The 16,208-nt window shown below is 43.1% G+C and overlaps 1 protein-coding gene across 1 annotated transcript in view; it reads right to left on the bottom strand.

Annotated features, from left to right (window-relative positions):
- Positions 1–16,208, bottom strand: part of LOC149785910 (solute carrier family 22 member 7-like) — a 65,702-nt gene that overhangs the window by 20,436 nt on the left and 29,058 nt on the right. Inside the window, exons 6-8 of the mRNA XM_089978084.1 lie at positions 15,351–15,433; positions 14,617–14,731; positions 14,173–14,245 (exon numbers count right to left, since the gene is read on the bottom strand). Of these exons, the coding sequence (XP_089834210.1) occupies positions 14,173–14,245; positions 14,617–14,731; positions 15,351–15,433 (271 nt within the window). The remainder of the gene's footprint in view (positions 1–14,172; positions 14,246–14,616; positions 14,732–15,350; positions 15,434–16,208) is intronic.

Here is a 16,208-nt window from a genome sequence, read left to right as displayed (position 1 = left end):
ACAGAAGAACTAGGGGAAGAAGGAGTGGTCGACGTAGCTGCGTCTGCTGCTGTGTGAAAGGGCATGATGGTCACTTCTTCTTTTTATAGTCGATGACTTGCGAAGCGTCGATCCAAGAATCGAAACTGGGTGGATATCCTTTCCAACGTACTTTGACTTCTTTGACACGTCGTTTGCCCACTTTACGGGTTCTGCGTTCGAGAATGCTTTCGATGTCGTACACGTCGTCTTCTTTTTTGGTGACACGTTGTAACTCGGGCAAATAAAACGTTCCTTTGAGTACTTCTCCGTTCATGTCTTCCGATTTATAGACGGCAGGATGACGGCCATGTACTCGTCCAGTGACGCGAAACAATTCGGTCGTCCAGTTAGGTAAGTAACCTTTGTCGAAAGTGCGTTTGGTTTTGCCAATGCGCACCCAATCTCCTACGGTCAACTCTCCACTTTTCTTGGGGACAGCCCTCGTCGGGGACGTACCGAACAGGCGCTCGAACACCAGCACTTCGTTGTCGGGAGTCACGTCTTGCGGGGCACGTCCGATGCTTCGATGGTAAGATTGGTTGTACGCTTGCACCAGGTGCGGTAAGATGTCGATGTACTTCAGAGTGTGGTGATGCGTAAAATATTTCCACATGCGTTCTTTCAAAGTGCGTTGAAAACGTTCCACGATGCTGGCTTTGGTTTCGGGATTCTCGGTGGTAAAAAAATGAATGTCACGTTTCTTTAATTCTTTTTGGAAAGCTTGGTTCAGAAATTCGGTGCCTTTGTCCGTTTGCCATCGAAGAGGGCGACGACCGCTTTGTTTCAACACCCGTTGCAGGGCTCGCACTAACTCGCTGCTGGATTTGGAAGTCAAGGGTACGACCCAGGCAAATTTGGAAAAGACGTCGATGACACAAAACAGATATTTGTAGCCACGATTGTAGCTGGCCAAATGAGAGACATCGGCTAAATCGGCTTGCCATTGATGATCGATGCCTTCCACTCGGGTGCGACTTCTGGCAAACTTGCGTCGAATGGGTTTGTGTAAAGTGTAGGTAGCTTGTTCTTGTAACCATCGTTGCACTTGAGGTAAACGGAGACTTTTCAGTCGCGTTTTGGCAGCACGATACAATTTTTGAACTCCTGCGTAACCTGCAGGATGGGAGGGATCGTAGTAAATGCTAGCTAAGACTTTTTCCATTTTTTTGTGTTGATTGGTGTCTTAATAAGGCACCCACTCTTGGAAGAGGCTACTCTTTTTCTCTTGGGGTATTTTCTTGGATTGCAAGGCTTTGCGTGTGCGGCCAGCAATAGGTGTCGAAGAGGAGGAGGAGGATGTCTGAGCAGGGGATATCGGTTCTTGTTTCACTTCTGTCTTCACTTCTGTCTTCACTTTCTTTTTCTCTTGTGAGGAAGAAGGGGTGGCCATCATCTTTTTAATCCATCCAATTCTGGAGGTAGGTGGTGTTGTTAACTTGCGTACTTTTTCTGGTGGAGTTTGAAACCCTTCTTCATCTTCTTCTTTTTCTGTCTTGGTTACGGGTACTGGTGGTACTGGTACTGGTACTGGTGATGGTGCTGGACTTTTCATCAAGGTCTTAAAATCTTTCAAAGTGGGTAGAGCTGTTTCGTCTAAAGCTTTCTGGTGAAAGAGTTGCAGTCGTTGCAAGAGTTGACCGTACTTTTGCGATTTTTCTGTTTCGGACAAATCTTGGCGATCCAGCAAGGATTGCAATTCGTGTTGTAACTGGGACATCTCGCTCAAATTGGGATTGGGAGGTAAATGCGGGGTGCGTTGTTCTTGCCACCGATGGTATTCCATCCATCGTTTGTAAGGCACTAAAGCTAGTTTTCGTCCTTCCATGGGGTTGTCAGGGGTGAATTCTGAGATCTTGGGACTTCCGAAGGCCTTTTTATCTTGCTCCCATCAGTCCTCCCAACATGGTTCCCAAGACTCCTTTCAGTATGGGGCCTAACAAGAGAGGTAAAATGCCTCCACGTTGGACCAACATCTTCTTTTTTTGACGAATGGGAATTTTCTTTTGAACCATTTTCCGAAGAACGTGACGATGTTTGCCTAAGCATTGTTTCTGGTGTTTGGACAAAGGGATCGTGCCTTTCAAAACGTTCAAACAACATTCGCACACGGTATCGATGACCTCTTTGGAGGCCGTTTGAATGAGTTTTTTTCGTAGGGGTGGAGAAGCTTTGGACAGGACAGATAACAGGTCTCCATGTTTGGCTAAACGTGGTGGTAGTCCTTTTCTTTTCTTTCCTTGGGGTTTTCTGGAGGGTGACATCTTTGAGTCTTTAGGAGCACCTAAAAACACTGATACCCTACTCGGTCACAGGCCTTTTTTATACTGGAACGCGTCGCCACTGATTCTCTTTACGTTTTATCAGTTTGAGGACAGGCATGACACGTCGTGCAGGGGTACGTAACGGACTAAATCGAGCCAGTTCTTGCTTGGACAAATCCAGTAAACTTTGTAACATGCCCGATCTTTCATGGACTTTGATTTTGGGAGAAGGTACTTTGTGAGCAGCAGCCACTGCGCTAAATTGGAAGGTCCTGCCACTGGGGAAGTTCTTTTGGGGGTCATCAACGGAGAAGTTCTTGGTGTAATCAACGTCTCCAAGTACTCTTCAGTTCCTGGTGACATCAACGGAGAAGTGGACAAACGTGAGGCTGCCGGAGACGCTGTGGCAGGTCGCGGCTTGCGAGTGTAAGGTTGCGTCCTGGCCGAAGTGCCTCTCTTGCGACTAGTTTTCTTCTGTGGACTTTTCTTTTTTTGAGGACTTTTTCTCTGTTTCTTTTTCTGGGGGCTTCTTTTCTTTTTCCGGGGTGATGGTGGTGGTGTCTGGTAAGAGGAGGGTCCCGCCACTGGAGAAGTTCTTCTTGGGGACTTGGTCTTTTTCTTTTTCTTCTTGGGGCTTCGTTGGACTTTTGTCTTAGGGATAACTTTGGGGGCATTAGGATCCCATCTTAAGAGTGAGCGAATGATGACCCCTCCTAGAGTACCGCTCCCTCCAGGTTTCAAAATGATTTGCTTTTTGGTTTGAGTGTCGATGCGGGGATCGGCCAGTTGGACCAAAGCAACTTTGTTTCGATCGAAAAAGCGTTGGGTTTGATGAGGAATCTGAATGATTCCTTGGAGTAATTGACGTACCGTCACCGTGAACCATCGTAAGACTTCTTTGAGACTAGCTTCTAAGACACGAGCTCGTGTTTGTGGATCTTTTTCTCGGCTGATGCCATACAAGGCACGAATCAATTTGACGGGAAGATGCGACTGAAGGGACGTCATGTTCACACTGTGTGAGACAGACGAAAAAGGGTCTGAGGTTTTTATAGATTTTTTCATGGGGAGTGAAATGAAGTCGAGGACGGAGACGTGTACAGGACAGGCCCTCCGTCTTGGCACCAGTGGTGAAACAAGTGGGTACGAAATCGCAAATCCTCGGGGGTCGTAGGTTTCAAATCGACGAGCAAATAGGCGTGTGGCGTTTGAGTGGCATCGTCGTACGCCTGAGTCAGCCAAGGCGTTCCTAACTGTTTGGCTAAGACTTGCACTTGCGATTTATCTCGAGGGCTTTTAAACAAGACCACGTAATGCGCATTGAGACTGATGGTGCGATGGGCTTTACTTTGTTGAAACAAATTTTGGGTGATGTAAACGACACTGGCATTACGGTGATGCCCTTTGCGCGTAAACCACAATTTAATTTCTTCTTCGTCTTCTCCTAACATGTCGTCGAAAATGACCAAATGGGTTAGACGGGAGTCAGAGACGATGCCATCGTCTTCTTTAGGAATGCCTTCCACAAACACGATGGAATCGCCTTGACTTTCACGCAAGAGGTTGTACGCCGATTGCCACTCTTTGTAACACCACACGATCCGTTGAGGGGGCCGATCGATCAAATGATGTTTATGTTCGATCAAACGTTTGACGAATTCGGTTTTGCCTGAACCGCTAGGTCCAGCAATGAGCATGTTAAAGGGATGGCGAAGATACAAAGCCTCCCAACTGGCACGATCTAAGTGTTCGTCGATGACTTTGACAGTAGAGGAAGAGGGAGCAGAGACAGCAGAGGTAGCCATGGTGTGAGAAATGTCACTTGTGACACGAAAAACAAACAAGACAAGAGTTTATATACTTTTTCAGAACACGTTTATTGAATGTCTTTTTTCAAACATGAATACGAAAGACAAAAATACATAAAAGCCAAAGGCTTAAGTACAAGGATAAAAGGCACATGATAACGATGAACGTGGAATAAACACAAGTGTCTGTACAACAACCACATGTTTTGGGTAATGTTCTAACCAGTTCAACAGGGGGTAAAGTCACACAAGTGTCCTCCCGAAAAGGTCTTTCAGGTATGTCCACGACAGTCCTGTCTTGGGTGACGGGTTCTTCTGGCACCGTCACTAACACGGGTTGAAAAGTAACTTTTTTCCTTGAACAACTCTCGTGCATACTGGGCCACTTCTTGGGTCCAAGCCTCAAAATCCCATTCTTTCCAGGCACGGACATCTGTCCAATGGGGATGTAAGTCACAAGCTACACACACATCGTCATACACGTCTTGGGTAGCTAAAAGTTGACGAATCTTTTTTTTCCGTTGAGGTCGAGAAGTATCCAGATGAAAACGCAAGGCTTTGAGCAAAAGGAGTTTTTCGTGACCATTTAAGGCCATGGAGGTGGTAAGTACTGATCGTAAAGAGTCCACAAAGAATCGGCTGGTAAACGAAATCCCAAAAAACAAGTCACTAAGACACACACCACTTGTCGTCCAAAATTGAATGGATACAGTTCCTGTAATAATCGATGGTAATGATCCACGGTTTGAATATGGTCATTGAGTTCCTTCCACGGAATCTGTTGGATGACATGTGACATAAGTCGTGGCATGGCAGCCTCTTTTTATAGTCTCTTTGTTTCGGAAACAATACACGTACTTTCTAGCCAGAGATCTTCGTTCTCCAGTAGGGAATCTAAATCTTGCATACTGTAACCGAAACTTCAGAGTTCGTTTAGAAGTTTCCTCTTCCTCTAAGTAGATTCCACGTAAAATATGTTGATAATCCTTTAACTTGTCTTCCTCAATGTATTGCTGTAGGTGAATCTCGAAGTAACCAAAATAATGAACGTTTCGATCATTCACTAACTCAAAGTGTTGAACAAGGTCTGACCACTGAAACAATTTCTGACGAATCAGTTCTCTTATACCATTCAGGTACCAGTGGTTAAAGATCTGGTGACGTAACGGATGCAATTGTTCTTTACGTTTCACTTGTATTTTCACCAGCTCTCGGTAAATGCGTTCTCTCAACTCCACAGGCAAGCCCAAAATGTACTCTTGTAAAGTATCCATAAGTATATACACTGTTTTTGGAATCGTTGGGTGGTAGCCAATAGCCTCGTTTAACTTTGTGCCTAATGTAATATCCACTCATAATCAGTCTTCTTGTACTTTGGAACAGAGCATAATTTAAAAACGGATGAATCACTTTGAGTTTACGTTTCACTTGTATTTTGACCAGCTCTCGGTAAATGCGTTCTCTCAACTCCACAGGCAAAGCACGAATGTTCTCTTGTAAAGTATCCATGAATAGGTCATACTAAATCCTCTTTGGTCTGACACAAGAAATGTACTCTTTGCACAAACATGGTTTCACTTCAGTGTCGAATTTAAATCGTTGAGTCACTAATCTACACATTACAATTCGTTCAGAAGTTTCCTCTTTCACCAAGTTGACATTGTGTGAAAGATGTTGGTAATTCGTTAACTCTTCCTCTGGAATTCGATGCAGTACGTTTACAATGATGTAACTACAATCGTCCATACCAAACCAATCCTTTTTAAAACTAGAGGATCGTTGATCAATGTCTGTCCAATGGAACACTTTCAATTGAATCAGTCCTTGTATAGCCTTCAGGTACCAGTGGTTCAAACACCGGTGACGTAACGGATGCAATTGTTCTTTACGTTTCACTTGTATTTTGACCAGCTCTCGGTAAATGCGTTCTCTCAATTCCACAGGCAAAGCACGAATGTTCTCTTGTAAAGTATCCATGAACAGATTATTATGGTAAGAAGTTACTTCAATGTCTCGGTCCCACTAAAGGTAAGTAATGACAATTCGGTGACCATCGAGCATGTTCTACGTAGGCCGAATCTTGCGGTTCCCAGTGGTGAAGTGACACACCGCAACTGAAGCACTTGACTTTATCTCCTTCGCCCAAGTAGAAAAATCCGGCTCTGGCTAATTCTTCGGGGGTCGGTCCTCCCAGATACTTTGGCCATTTTCCTTTGAACGATTGAAGACGATTTTCAAAGTCGCAGTATTCCGACAAACGCACAGGAAACGAATATTCGTCTTTCACAGGTTCGTTTCGATGAGGGTTGGGTGACAGGAACAGGAGTTTGCTCAGGGCTGGATGACATCCGTAGGGAGGTAAACGTGAAGGTTGACATTCCCCTTTAAACCCGGTAAAATGTCTAAGAGGACGAGCGGCATCGCTTTCGCATCCCTCAGGTTTGACACGCACAGCATCACTTTCCATGACAGGGGCAGTGAGAACAAAGTTCCCATGATGCTTTACGGCATCGCTCAGGTCACAACGTACAGCATCGGTCCCATCGCAAGGCTCACAATCGCACTCGTCTGCAAACTCCGTTACGCAATTACAATGGTAACCACATGGACAATCGCAGTTTCCTTCCGGACATTTTCCGTCGCAATGCCTGGGTCTTATCCATCCAATATTAGTCACACTAGAGGAAGATACAACTTTTTTACAATCCCCAAACTGAAACGATGTCTTTTTCAAAGTATTCATCTTGTTCGCTCGGTCTTGGTAGTCACAATGAACTATCGATCTTGACCATAGCCCCCTTTTTATACTAGTCGCAATGCAGTCTCCAGCTTGTACATCTTTCCTTTTTTACGTTTTTTATGTCTTGTTTCGGAAGGTACCGTCTCTAAGGTACCGTCAACATTGCACCGTAGTGTGATGGGTGGAAAGGCCATAGAAAGGTAAGGGCAGTGCGGAGACCATCGAGTATGTTCCAGAATAGCTGAATCTTTATAGATACATAGATCCATTCGTAACTTCAGTCCGCAAGCAAAACACTGTACCTCGTATCCCAATCCTGACTCAGGTCCCAAGTAGACAAATCCTGTTCTAGCTAAAACATGCGAAGAAGGTAATCCTTCCCTATCCGTAGGCCATTTCTGAAACGTGTCCAATCGACGGGCACAATCACAATAGTCAGGTAAGAAGACTGGAAAATGGTAGGGTTTGAACTTGGAGTTCTCATCGGGTTTCTCACTCGATTCTTGCTGTGGCGAAGTCATCTTTCTGGTGGGGTAACTATCCTCTTACAACCAATGTTTTATACCAACGTGTCCATACGATAAGGTGAAATGATTGGGAAGTCGAACTCGCTTCTGGTACACGATTTGATAGACTTTTTCCAAGGGTCGACTGACGATGTGGTGAGTGGGTAAACGTACAATCTTTTTCGGTTGATAGGTGGTCACTTTAAAGTTTCCATCCTCTCCCGATTGCAAGGCTTCTTTCAATACCCCAAAGTTGACCACTCGACTGGTACGATAATTCAGAGTCAGTCCTTTCACTTTGCACGTCGTGTGCACTTCTCCTTGTTTGTCCCGGTATTCGTAGCCGTAATTTTTGGGACCGCCACTGACGAAACTTAGAATCTTGTCGTCGGGATGCTCGTCTGTCCAGGCTCCTAAACGGTCTCCTTCGATGTTAGGGTGATGTTGAATCGGGTGATGGATGTAAATGCAACTGTCCGTGTCAAAGTACAGGACGCGTTCTTCTAACAGTTCTAAAGCTTCGTACAATTTTAAGCGAGCATGGGCTGTCACGTAAGCCGCAATGATGACATTTCCAAAAGGGTCGTCTTGTACAAAGTCCAGATCTTCTTCGTAATTGACCAAGATCAAATTCTCTCGAACGACGTCCACGTGTTTCATGTATTTGGTTTTGTCGTGAATCATCTGGAAGTAGCGGGAAGGTTCTGTCAAATATTCCGTCTTCGGTAAACACGGTCGTTGTGCCATTTTACCCCACAAGCAATTTAACATCACTTTGGCAAACGATCGCCTGCCTTCGTTTTTCTCGATGTGGTCTAAAGGGATGCCTTCTTGTTCGTAGTATTTCTCTTTGAATTGTATTTGGTCTTCGGGAGTGTGACACCAGGAAGGATAGCCGCTGGCTTCTTGCTTCAGTTTCAAAAAGGCATCCACGTAGTCTGCGAAAATGCCTTTCTGACTGGGATCACCCTTGCGGTATTGTTGTGTCTTGGGAAAGTGGCAAATTTCGTACACTTCTAACAGTTGGTATTCCATGTCCAGAGCTTTGAACAATTCTACGCTGACCCAGGTTCCCGTCAAGGCCCGTTCTTCCTGGGTGTGCTGACAAGGTTGGTCTTGGTTGCACGTTTCGGCACAAGTACGGCACAAGGGAAACATCAGTTTGCCTTGACAATGGTGAGGTAAGACGGGATGGTATAGGTTCGTGGGAGGCAAAACTTTACACTTGATCAAGCCTTCGTATTGTCGAATGTTTTTCAGGTCGATGTGTTCCGTCAACAATTGCGGGTGCCCTACAGGAAAGCGACAATATTTGCACACGTAGGGATACAGCGAACACACGTCCAAGTATTTGATTTCTTCTCCTTTCTCTTCGTCGGCTTGGTACAGCAAACAGGTGGCATTGGTCCTTCCTCCGTACAAACTATCCCTCGGGTTCAGCGGGTCCATGAACTGGTAACTTTCCACGAGGCGTTTAAACTCGGGATCGGTTTTCATACGGTGATCGTACTCGTGTTCCCACATTTCCACCACTTGGTATCCTTGCTGTTCTAACTTTAGGCGACGCTGACAAGTGTCCTGGTACAAGTCTTCCATGGTTCGTTGCAAAAACTGATTTTTAGTGCCACGGTCAGGGTAACAAACAGGACATCCGTGAAATAAGCAACCGTTAAACTCGTACACGATCTTGGCGTTTTCTAAGTCCCAGCCATCGACCGAATACGTTCCGATGGTCTTTTCGCCCCCTCCGTTGCGAGCATGCTGAATCCACTTGTCTTCCTTGTCGCACAAGTAATGTAACCAACGTAGGGCTTTGACCGAGTATTGACGTTTGACAAAGTGGGTCGTTTGAGGACTGATGACAGCCACGGTCTTTTCAGGCATGAATCGTTGTCGATACACTAAGGAACACGCTTTGGCAATGGTGCAAGCTTCTTTCAAAGGATCGACCCCTCCGTGTTCCATGAACAGTTCTCGAAATTTTCCACAGCAACGCCGTAAAATGTCCACGTCGGAACGACAATACTTTAACATTTCTTCCTGAAAGTCGAAAGGGTCCGAGGCGTGAATCTGGTACCAAGCGTAGAAAGCTTCTCGTTGTTCGGTACGCATGTTGTCGGGGTCGTAATAGTGAGCCTCAGGTAAATGGGGTAGAACGGCGTGTTGATTGGCTTCCGTATTGAAAAAGTGTGGAAAGTACCCTTTAGCCATTTCTGTCATTCCAAACGTTTTAGGCATTCGACTCAAAGGCATGGCCAAATAGCTCATCGAATCTTTAAACTGTACTTGTCCCACTTGTATGAAAATGATTTTGGCTCCGTTCAAAGTCACTTTAGGACGCTCGGTGCCTTGTTCCGTATAGTATCTGAGAAGAAACTGTCCATCGTATCCGGAGAAATTGTGAGCCATCACTGTGGCATGGCGATGACAATCTCCGTAACGTTCGATGTCCTCTTGGCTCCACGTCTTGTCGACGGGGTCTAAGACCCATTGGGCAAAATCGGCTAACGTGTTTGGTCCCCGAAAGATTTTTTCACGCCCTCCGGGAATCTTGCTACAGTGAGGGCAATGACTGAAGATAGGTTCTTGAATGCACTTCTCGCACGCTCGATGAGCCACGCAAAAATTAGGAATGTGAATGCCGGTCTCTTGCATGCATTCGAAATCGAAAAAGATGAAATTGCCTTTCTTCTTGTGACCGTCCTCTTTCTCTGGTGGGGGTTGGTATTTTTGCACGTAACATTCGTGTTCCAAGTCCACGATGTGGTGACAAATGTGACATTTTTTCTTTCCTGAACATACGTGTGCCTTGGTATTATTGGTACGTATGCCTTGTCCACACGTAGGGCACAATCTCAGGAGTTGCCAAGCGCATTTCTTCTGTGAACCTTGCGTCTTCAAATGTTGTTGGTAACAGGTAGGGCTGACAAACGTGCGCAGACAAGTGGAACAAGGCACTGGTTCTTCGCTCAGACAGGGTGGAGAGGCCAAACATCCTGAACATTTCCATCCACAATGTTTGTGTTGCTCTCGATTATTATAACCATAGTCACATTTCTCACAATAATAAGCATATCCCAGGAATCCAGTGATACTGGTAATGGTATCGAAATGGTCATCGTGATGATAAAGGTGAATGTATTTTCCGTCCTTAAAATCTTGGCCTCGAAACAACAGAGGTCCGCGCACTTCTTGAGGGTGCACTTTCAAGGTGTAGCGTGGAGCTAGGGCATCTTGCAATTTTTGCATCTCAGGAATGCCACAGGGTGTGTCTTTGGACAGTCCGGCTTGTTGTAACAGGAGTTCTGCTTCGTTTCGTTGTTTGGCTCGGTCGGAACGTTGAATAGTGTCCCAGGTTCTTTTCCATTCTACCGTGTCGTTCTTGTTGGCATAGGTTCGTCCCACCACGATGGCACGGGCTAAACACATCTGGTCATGAGGGTTGTTAATTCGGACGAGACTCTTTTTGGTGTTGCGAAGGTCGTCCACCAATAACATCTTTTTGCGTCCTGTCCCTTGAGGAGGAGAGACGTGGGTCATGTCCAGTGTGGCTTTACCATCGGTGATGTCAAACTGATCATTAGATTGTTGTACGTGTTGAATCTTGTCATTGACTTTGGAAGCAGTTAATTCTGCAGGGGTGCTAAACTCGATCCAAACAGGGGATTTCAAACCGTCGTGTTGTATGGAAAGTCTCAAGCGATCGTCTTCTTTGGGTTGACATTGTCGCTTGAGTGCAGTGAGCAAAGAATCCCACACCTCGGTGATGAACACTTCTGCTTTCTCTAACGGCACTTCAGCCTTGAAATCTTTAAACTTCACCGTGTATTTGTAAGCCGTAGTTCTAAATTTTCTAGAGGAGCGCTTTTCCGTCTCTCGAATGGAATAGTACTTTTCAGGGTTGACTAAGGGTGGTGAACTTGGTTTAGAGGGTTCGGATTCTGGTTCACTCATGTCCTCTTCAAAATCACTGGCATGAATTTGTGCCAAGATTTCAGCCCTGGTACGAGGCGATAGATCACGTTTCTGCCTCTTACTTCCTTCTTCTTCTTTCTTCTCGAATGAATGGGATCGTTTCATCTTGAAAGCAAAAAGTCAAATGACTCAAGTTCAAACACCATAAACTACTTTATAGTCATAGCAGACCAGCGTATATAAAAGGGTGTGTGTCTTGTCCTTTCACTATTCATTTCACTCTCAAGCCGAGCACAACGATGGAAGAGACTAACCAGATGGAACGTTTCGTCAGAGCTTTGCGAGGGGTCATTAGAAAATTCTCTTCAGACCAGCCTACGGACTATTCTCCTTCCTTTAGAGATAAAAGTCAAGATACTTGCTATATCTGTCAGAAGAAAGGGCATTGGTCTTCAGAGTGTCCAGACCGTCAAAAAAGAAAAAAAAACAGGGGATAAAAAAGACAAAAGTCAAGATACCTGTTATTATTGTAAAGAAAAAGGACATTGGTCTCCAGATTGCCCAAAAAAGAAACAAGAGGAGTCAGAAGAAAAGAGAAATTCTTCAGAAGAAGAGAGGGATTCTTCAGAGGAAGAGAGGGATTCTTCTGAGGAAGAAAGAAGACAGGTGAAGAAAAAGAAACAGGAGAAAAAAAGAAGAAGGGATGAAAGTGAGGAGGAAGAAGAAGAGGAAAAGAGTGTGACGGTGAAGAAATTCAAAAAACAGAGAGACTAAACAAGGAGAAAAGAAGAAATCAATGAACTTTTAATTAAAGTGTTGAGTTGTGAATTGTGAATTGGATTGTAAAAAATGGAGAAAAGAATAAATGAATGATATAAGGTAAGAGTCTTTGAGTTTTGATTTTAAAATAAGAAGCTACACTCACGCACTCATACACAGACACGTAATATAAGGGTAAAATGGGTGAGTTTTTTTGAGTTATTGGCAAATTGAAATTGTATTTCTTTTCGAGAAATGTGGGTGGCCCTGAAAAGGGCCTTTTTTTCTTTATGGTGCAGGGGTGAGTTTAAGCAATCAATTTTAACTGCCTTAAGCCTTTGCCACGGCCAAGGCCTACTTCTGGACTGCGTAATGATGATAATGATTGGGTTGAAATCACTAAGGGTGGTACGGTAGGCTTAGTCACAGGGTTGACATGTTTGGCTCGGGAAGGTCGTATTCTCTTCGGTCGTGATAAAGAAGTCTGATACATTTGTTTCAGACTTCTTAACTCCGCTAAAATGTCCAACAGTACCGTGACCGTTTGATTTTCACCCTCTTGTTTCTTTGCTGCTACTTCTTCTTGCTGTTGTTTTTTTTCTTACCTCTTCTTCTTGTTGCTGTTGCTGTAGGAGAAAAGCCTGTTCCGCTTCCTTTTGTCGTTGTATAAATTTCTCCAATTCTTCTTTCTGTCTCTGTCTAAAATTCTCCACTTGCGGTAATGAAGAAGGTAACGAAGGTTCCGGAACAAATTCTTGCGAGGAGAGAAAATCCACAAAATCCCAATTCACCTCTTCTGAAAGTAAGTCCGGGTTCCCTTGGGCGGTCTCCCCTGCTGGTGCACCCCACTGGATCGTTTTCTGAGTTTCCGTCATGTTGAATCACTATCGCATAGATTGACTGCACACAAGCGCTAGCGAATCTATATTGACTACGTGACGTCACAGACTGCTCTCTTCGGATTGGATGCGGGCTGACTGAATTCTGTAACGCGTGTTCGGATTGGTGAATGAACTCAATCCGTTTCAATCCTTTCTGTCCCTATAAATAAGCGCAGTTCACTGCATTGATTCACCTATTCTCGGAGCCTCAACATGTGGACCGACGTTGAATCTTCAACCCTTGTGTCAACAATGATGTTCAGGACGGACATGCTCATGTATGTCCGATCCAAGTGGACCGTTGTCTACAGAACCAACAGCAGCCTGTGGATAAGAAGAGTCTATATAGAGAGACAAGGTTGCCTCAAGAGGACTCTGATGTATGGCCCTGCTGTAAGACGAAGTTTGAGGAAAAGAAGATGTCGCAAATGCCCTTTATGTTAAGGGCATATTAACATAAACCAAAGGCCCTTTTCAGGGCCAGCCATATTTCTCGAAAAGAGATAGCCTTTGAATTGCCTACCCCTTTTTTAAAAAAAATTTTTTTTTAAAAAAAAATCCCATGTTCCATTCCCCTTGTCCCTAAACAAGCCCAAACTCTATTCCCCATGTTAAATTCCCCTTGTCCGTAAAGTAACCCACGATTTTTTGCCATGTTAATTCTCCTTGTCCGTAATCTGACCCACGATTTTTCGCCATGTTAAATTTCCATTGTCCGTAATCTGACCCAGGGGTCCCTGTAATGCTAATTCCCATTGTCCGTAAAGTGCCCCCTTTCACTACTTATATATATATATATATATATATATATATATATATATATATATATATATATATATAATGTTTGATGGTATGTTTGGATGGCAAGTATAAGCATGACAGTAGATATTTGTATGTAATTCTCGAGTATGTTAATGATCCTATCCTGGTTAAAGACAAAAATTCATCGTTACAGAAGTTATTGTCTGTAAATAGGTACGGTGTTTATCGGTCAAGAGAAGTATGCATGTTCCCCATAGACATCATGTTCAAATTCCCCTTTCTACCCTTAAATACTACTAGTTAGAACTCGTCCTTCTCCTCACTGAGTTATCTTATTTTTTAAATCCCATTAGTTTCCATAGTGACATTTAGTGCAAAATTTCTACATGTCAGCGTCATCCGTAATTTTAATATACACCCCCACCCCCCGGCACGAATCGTGTCTCCAAACATTATGTTAAAATCCAATAGACCGATAAAGTCCCATTTTCATTCTTATCAGTCCCTAAAATTACTGACCAGTGTCAATATCTGAGGCGCAATCATGGAACCAATTTTCCCAATACTTTCGATGGTGCTCCCTCCGATTCTTCTGAAACACATAAATGGAGAAAGTTATTAATTTGGAGCGAAGTAATAATAATAATAATAATAATAATAATAATAATATTGCCAGCAAGCTATTCGTGTCATGAAGTATAAAAGCCATTCACTCCTTTCAGATATTACTTTTGAATAAAAGTTCTGTTTCATAAATATTACGTCTGCTAGGAGTGGTGCTGACCACGAATGTTAAATTTCTCAATATAATAAGAAAGAGCAAGAGCAAATGAGCAAGCTCCTTTGACTCGTTATTTTATATTTTAGTGAAATTCTACGTATTTAGTATTAGATTGTATCTTATTTTGTTCTTCAGAATGTACAAGTACTAAGAACTGGAAACAAAACATAAACACAACCAACCTGACAACTGTTGGGTACAGTTCATTACACCAAAGCGTTGACATACCCCATGCCGCACTGACAAACATCTTTGAAGTTACGGCAAATACTTGAATCAACCAGCCCTTTTCAAAATCTGCAAATATTGATTTCGTAGACACTAATATTAAGAGAATAACGTGAATCCTATCGCGACTGTCTTAGCCATTGATTCATACTGATTATCAAATCAACCAATCGTTACTTTTCTAAATATGAACCAAGATAGAATGTATCGTCCAAAAAGCAGATGTATTCGCGTCTTATTAAAAATAACTGATGACGATCACTTAAGGTCTTCAAATGTATTGATACATTTATTATCGGCGTTACCCGTGAAATCAAATATCAACCAGAAGTCAATATTCGTTCATTTTAAGAGGTGATGAACTCGGTAATTATCGTGCAATACCCTGTAACTTTAATGAAAAAAGGATGTTTCCTTTTGTGGAAGAAACTTCTGCCATGAAAAGTTTAGGACACTTCTTTGCCGCATTTTTCAAGTCATACTTCAAGTATTACTGAATTATTGTCATATGACAGCATCTGGATCTGAGTAAAGCAAATAGTTTTTTTCCACAACAAACTGGACGTATGTTTCAAACGAATATCAATACATTAAGTTCTGTTAATGTGCACGTTCAAAGTATAAAATATAATTTTTAGTTTTTAAGGAGGGAGCAGGAAGGTGGCAGGAGGATCAGACATAGCATTACCTATATACTGCATAACGCCGACGCCCAAAGCTGCTGCTCCGGAAACGAGGTAAAATGTAAAGGAAGTCCACCTTCTTCCACCCCTAATTCGGAGATAATTAAATAAATAAAAAAGTAAGTTATTTTGCTAATAGAAAGCTAACTTACCGCAACAAATACTGATGATACATAAAAATTAAAACAACAAAATAAGACTGGTATGCATGTAGGGCGTTCTCCAGATATGGTTCATATTAAACGAACACTTTAAATTGTTCATAATCAGGCCTAAAACAGGGAAACTTCCTGTGTTATGTTAAAGTTTTAGAGCCAATATTTCATTAAAAAGGATGCTGACATATCGGTACTTGTATATTCTGTCCAGTATTTGTATTCCCGTGAGAAAAAAAATTCACAGATTGATATGATTCAAACTTTTTGAATTTTGAACTCCTCTCTCCATTCCTTTCTTAACCAAGTAAACAATGAGCACGGATACATCTTTGAGATTATGGCTTCAATACTATACACTGATACATCTTGAGTTTATGGCTTCAATACTATACACGGATACATCTTTGAGATTATGAGTAGTGAATAGGGATAGTATACGTACAATGGAAATTAGCATTACAGACCCCCTTGGGAACATATACGTACAATGGAAATTTAACATGGCGAAAAATCGTGGGAACATATACGTACAAGGGGAATTTAACATGGGAATAAATCGTGGGATACTATACGTACAAGGGGAATTTAACATGGGAATAAATCGTGGGTCACTTTACGTACAAGGGAAATTTAACATGGGGAATAGATCGTGGGACTGTCTAGGGACAATGGGAAATTTAACATTACGGAAACCCCTGGGGGATA

This window comes from Sinohyriopsis cumingii, chromosome 12 (assembly GCF_028554795.1).
Source record: "Sinohyriopsis cumingii isolate HCF-2022 chromosome 12, ASM2855479v2, whole genome shotgun sequence".
Classification (NCBI taxonomy): Eukaryota; Metazoa; Mollusca; class Bivalvia; order Unionida; family Unionidae; genus Sinohyriopsis; species Sinohyriopsis cumingii.
Note: the sequence above shows the minus strand (reverse complement) of the source record. Positions and strands in the feature narration are given on the sequence as shown.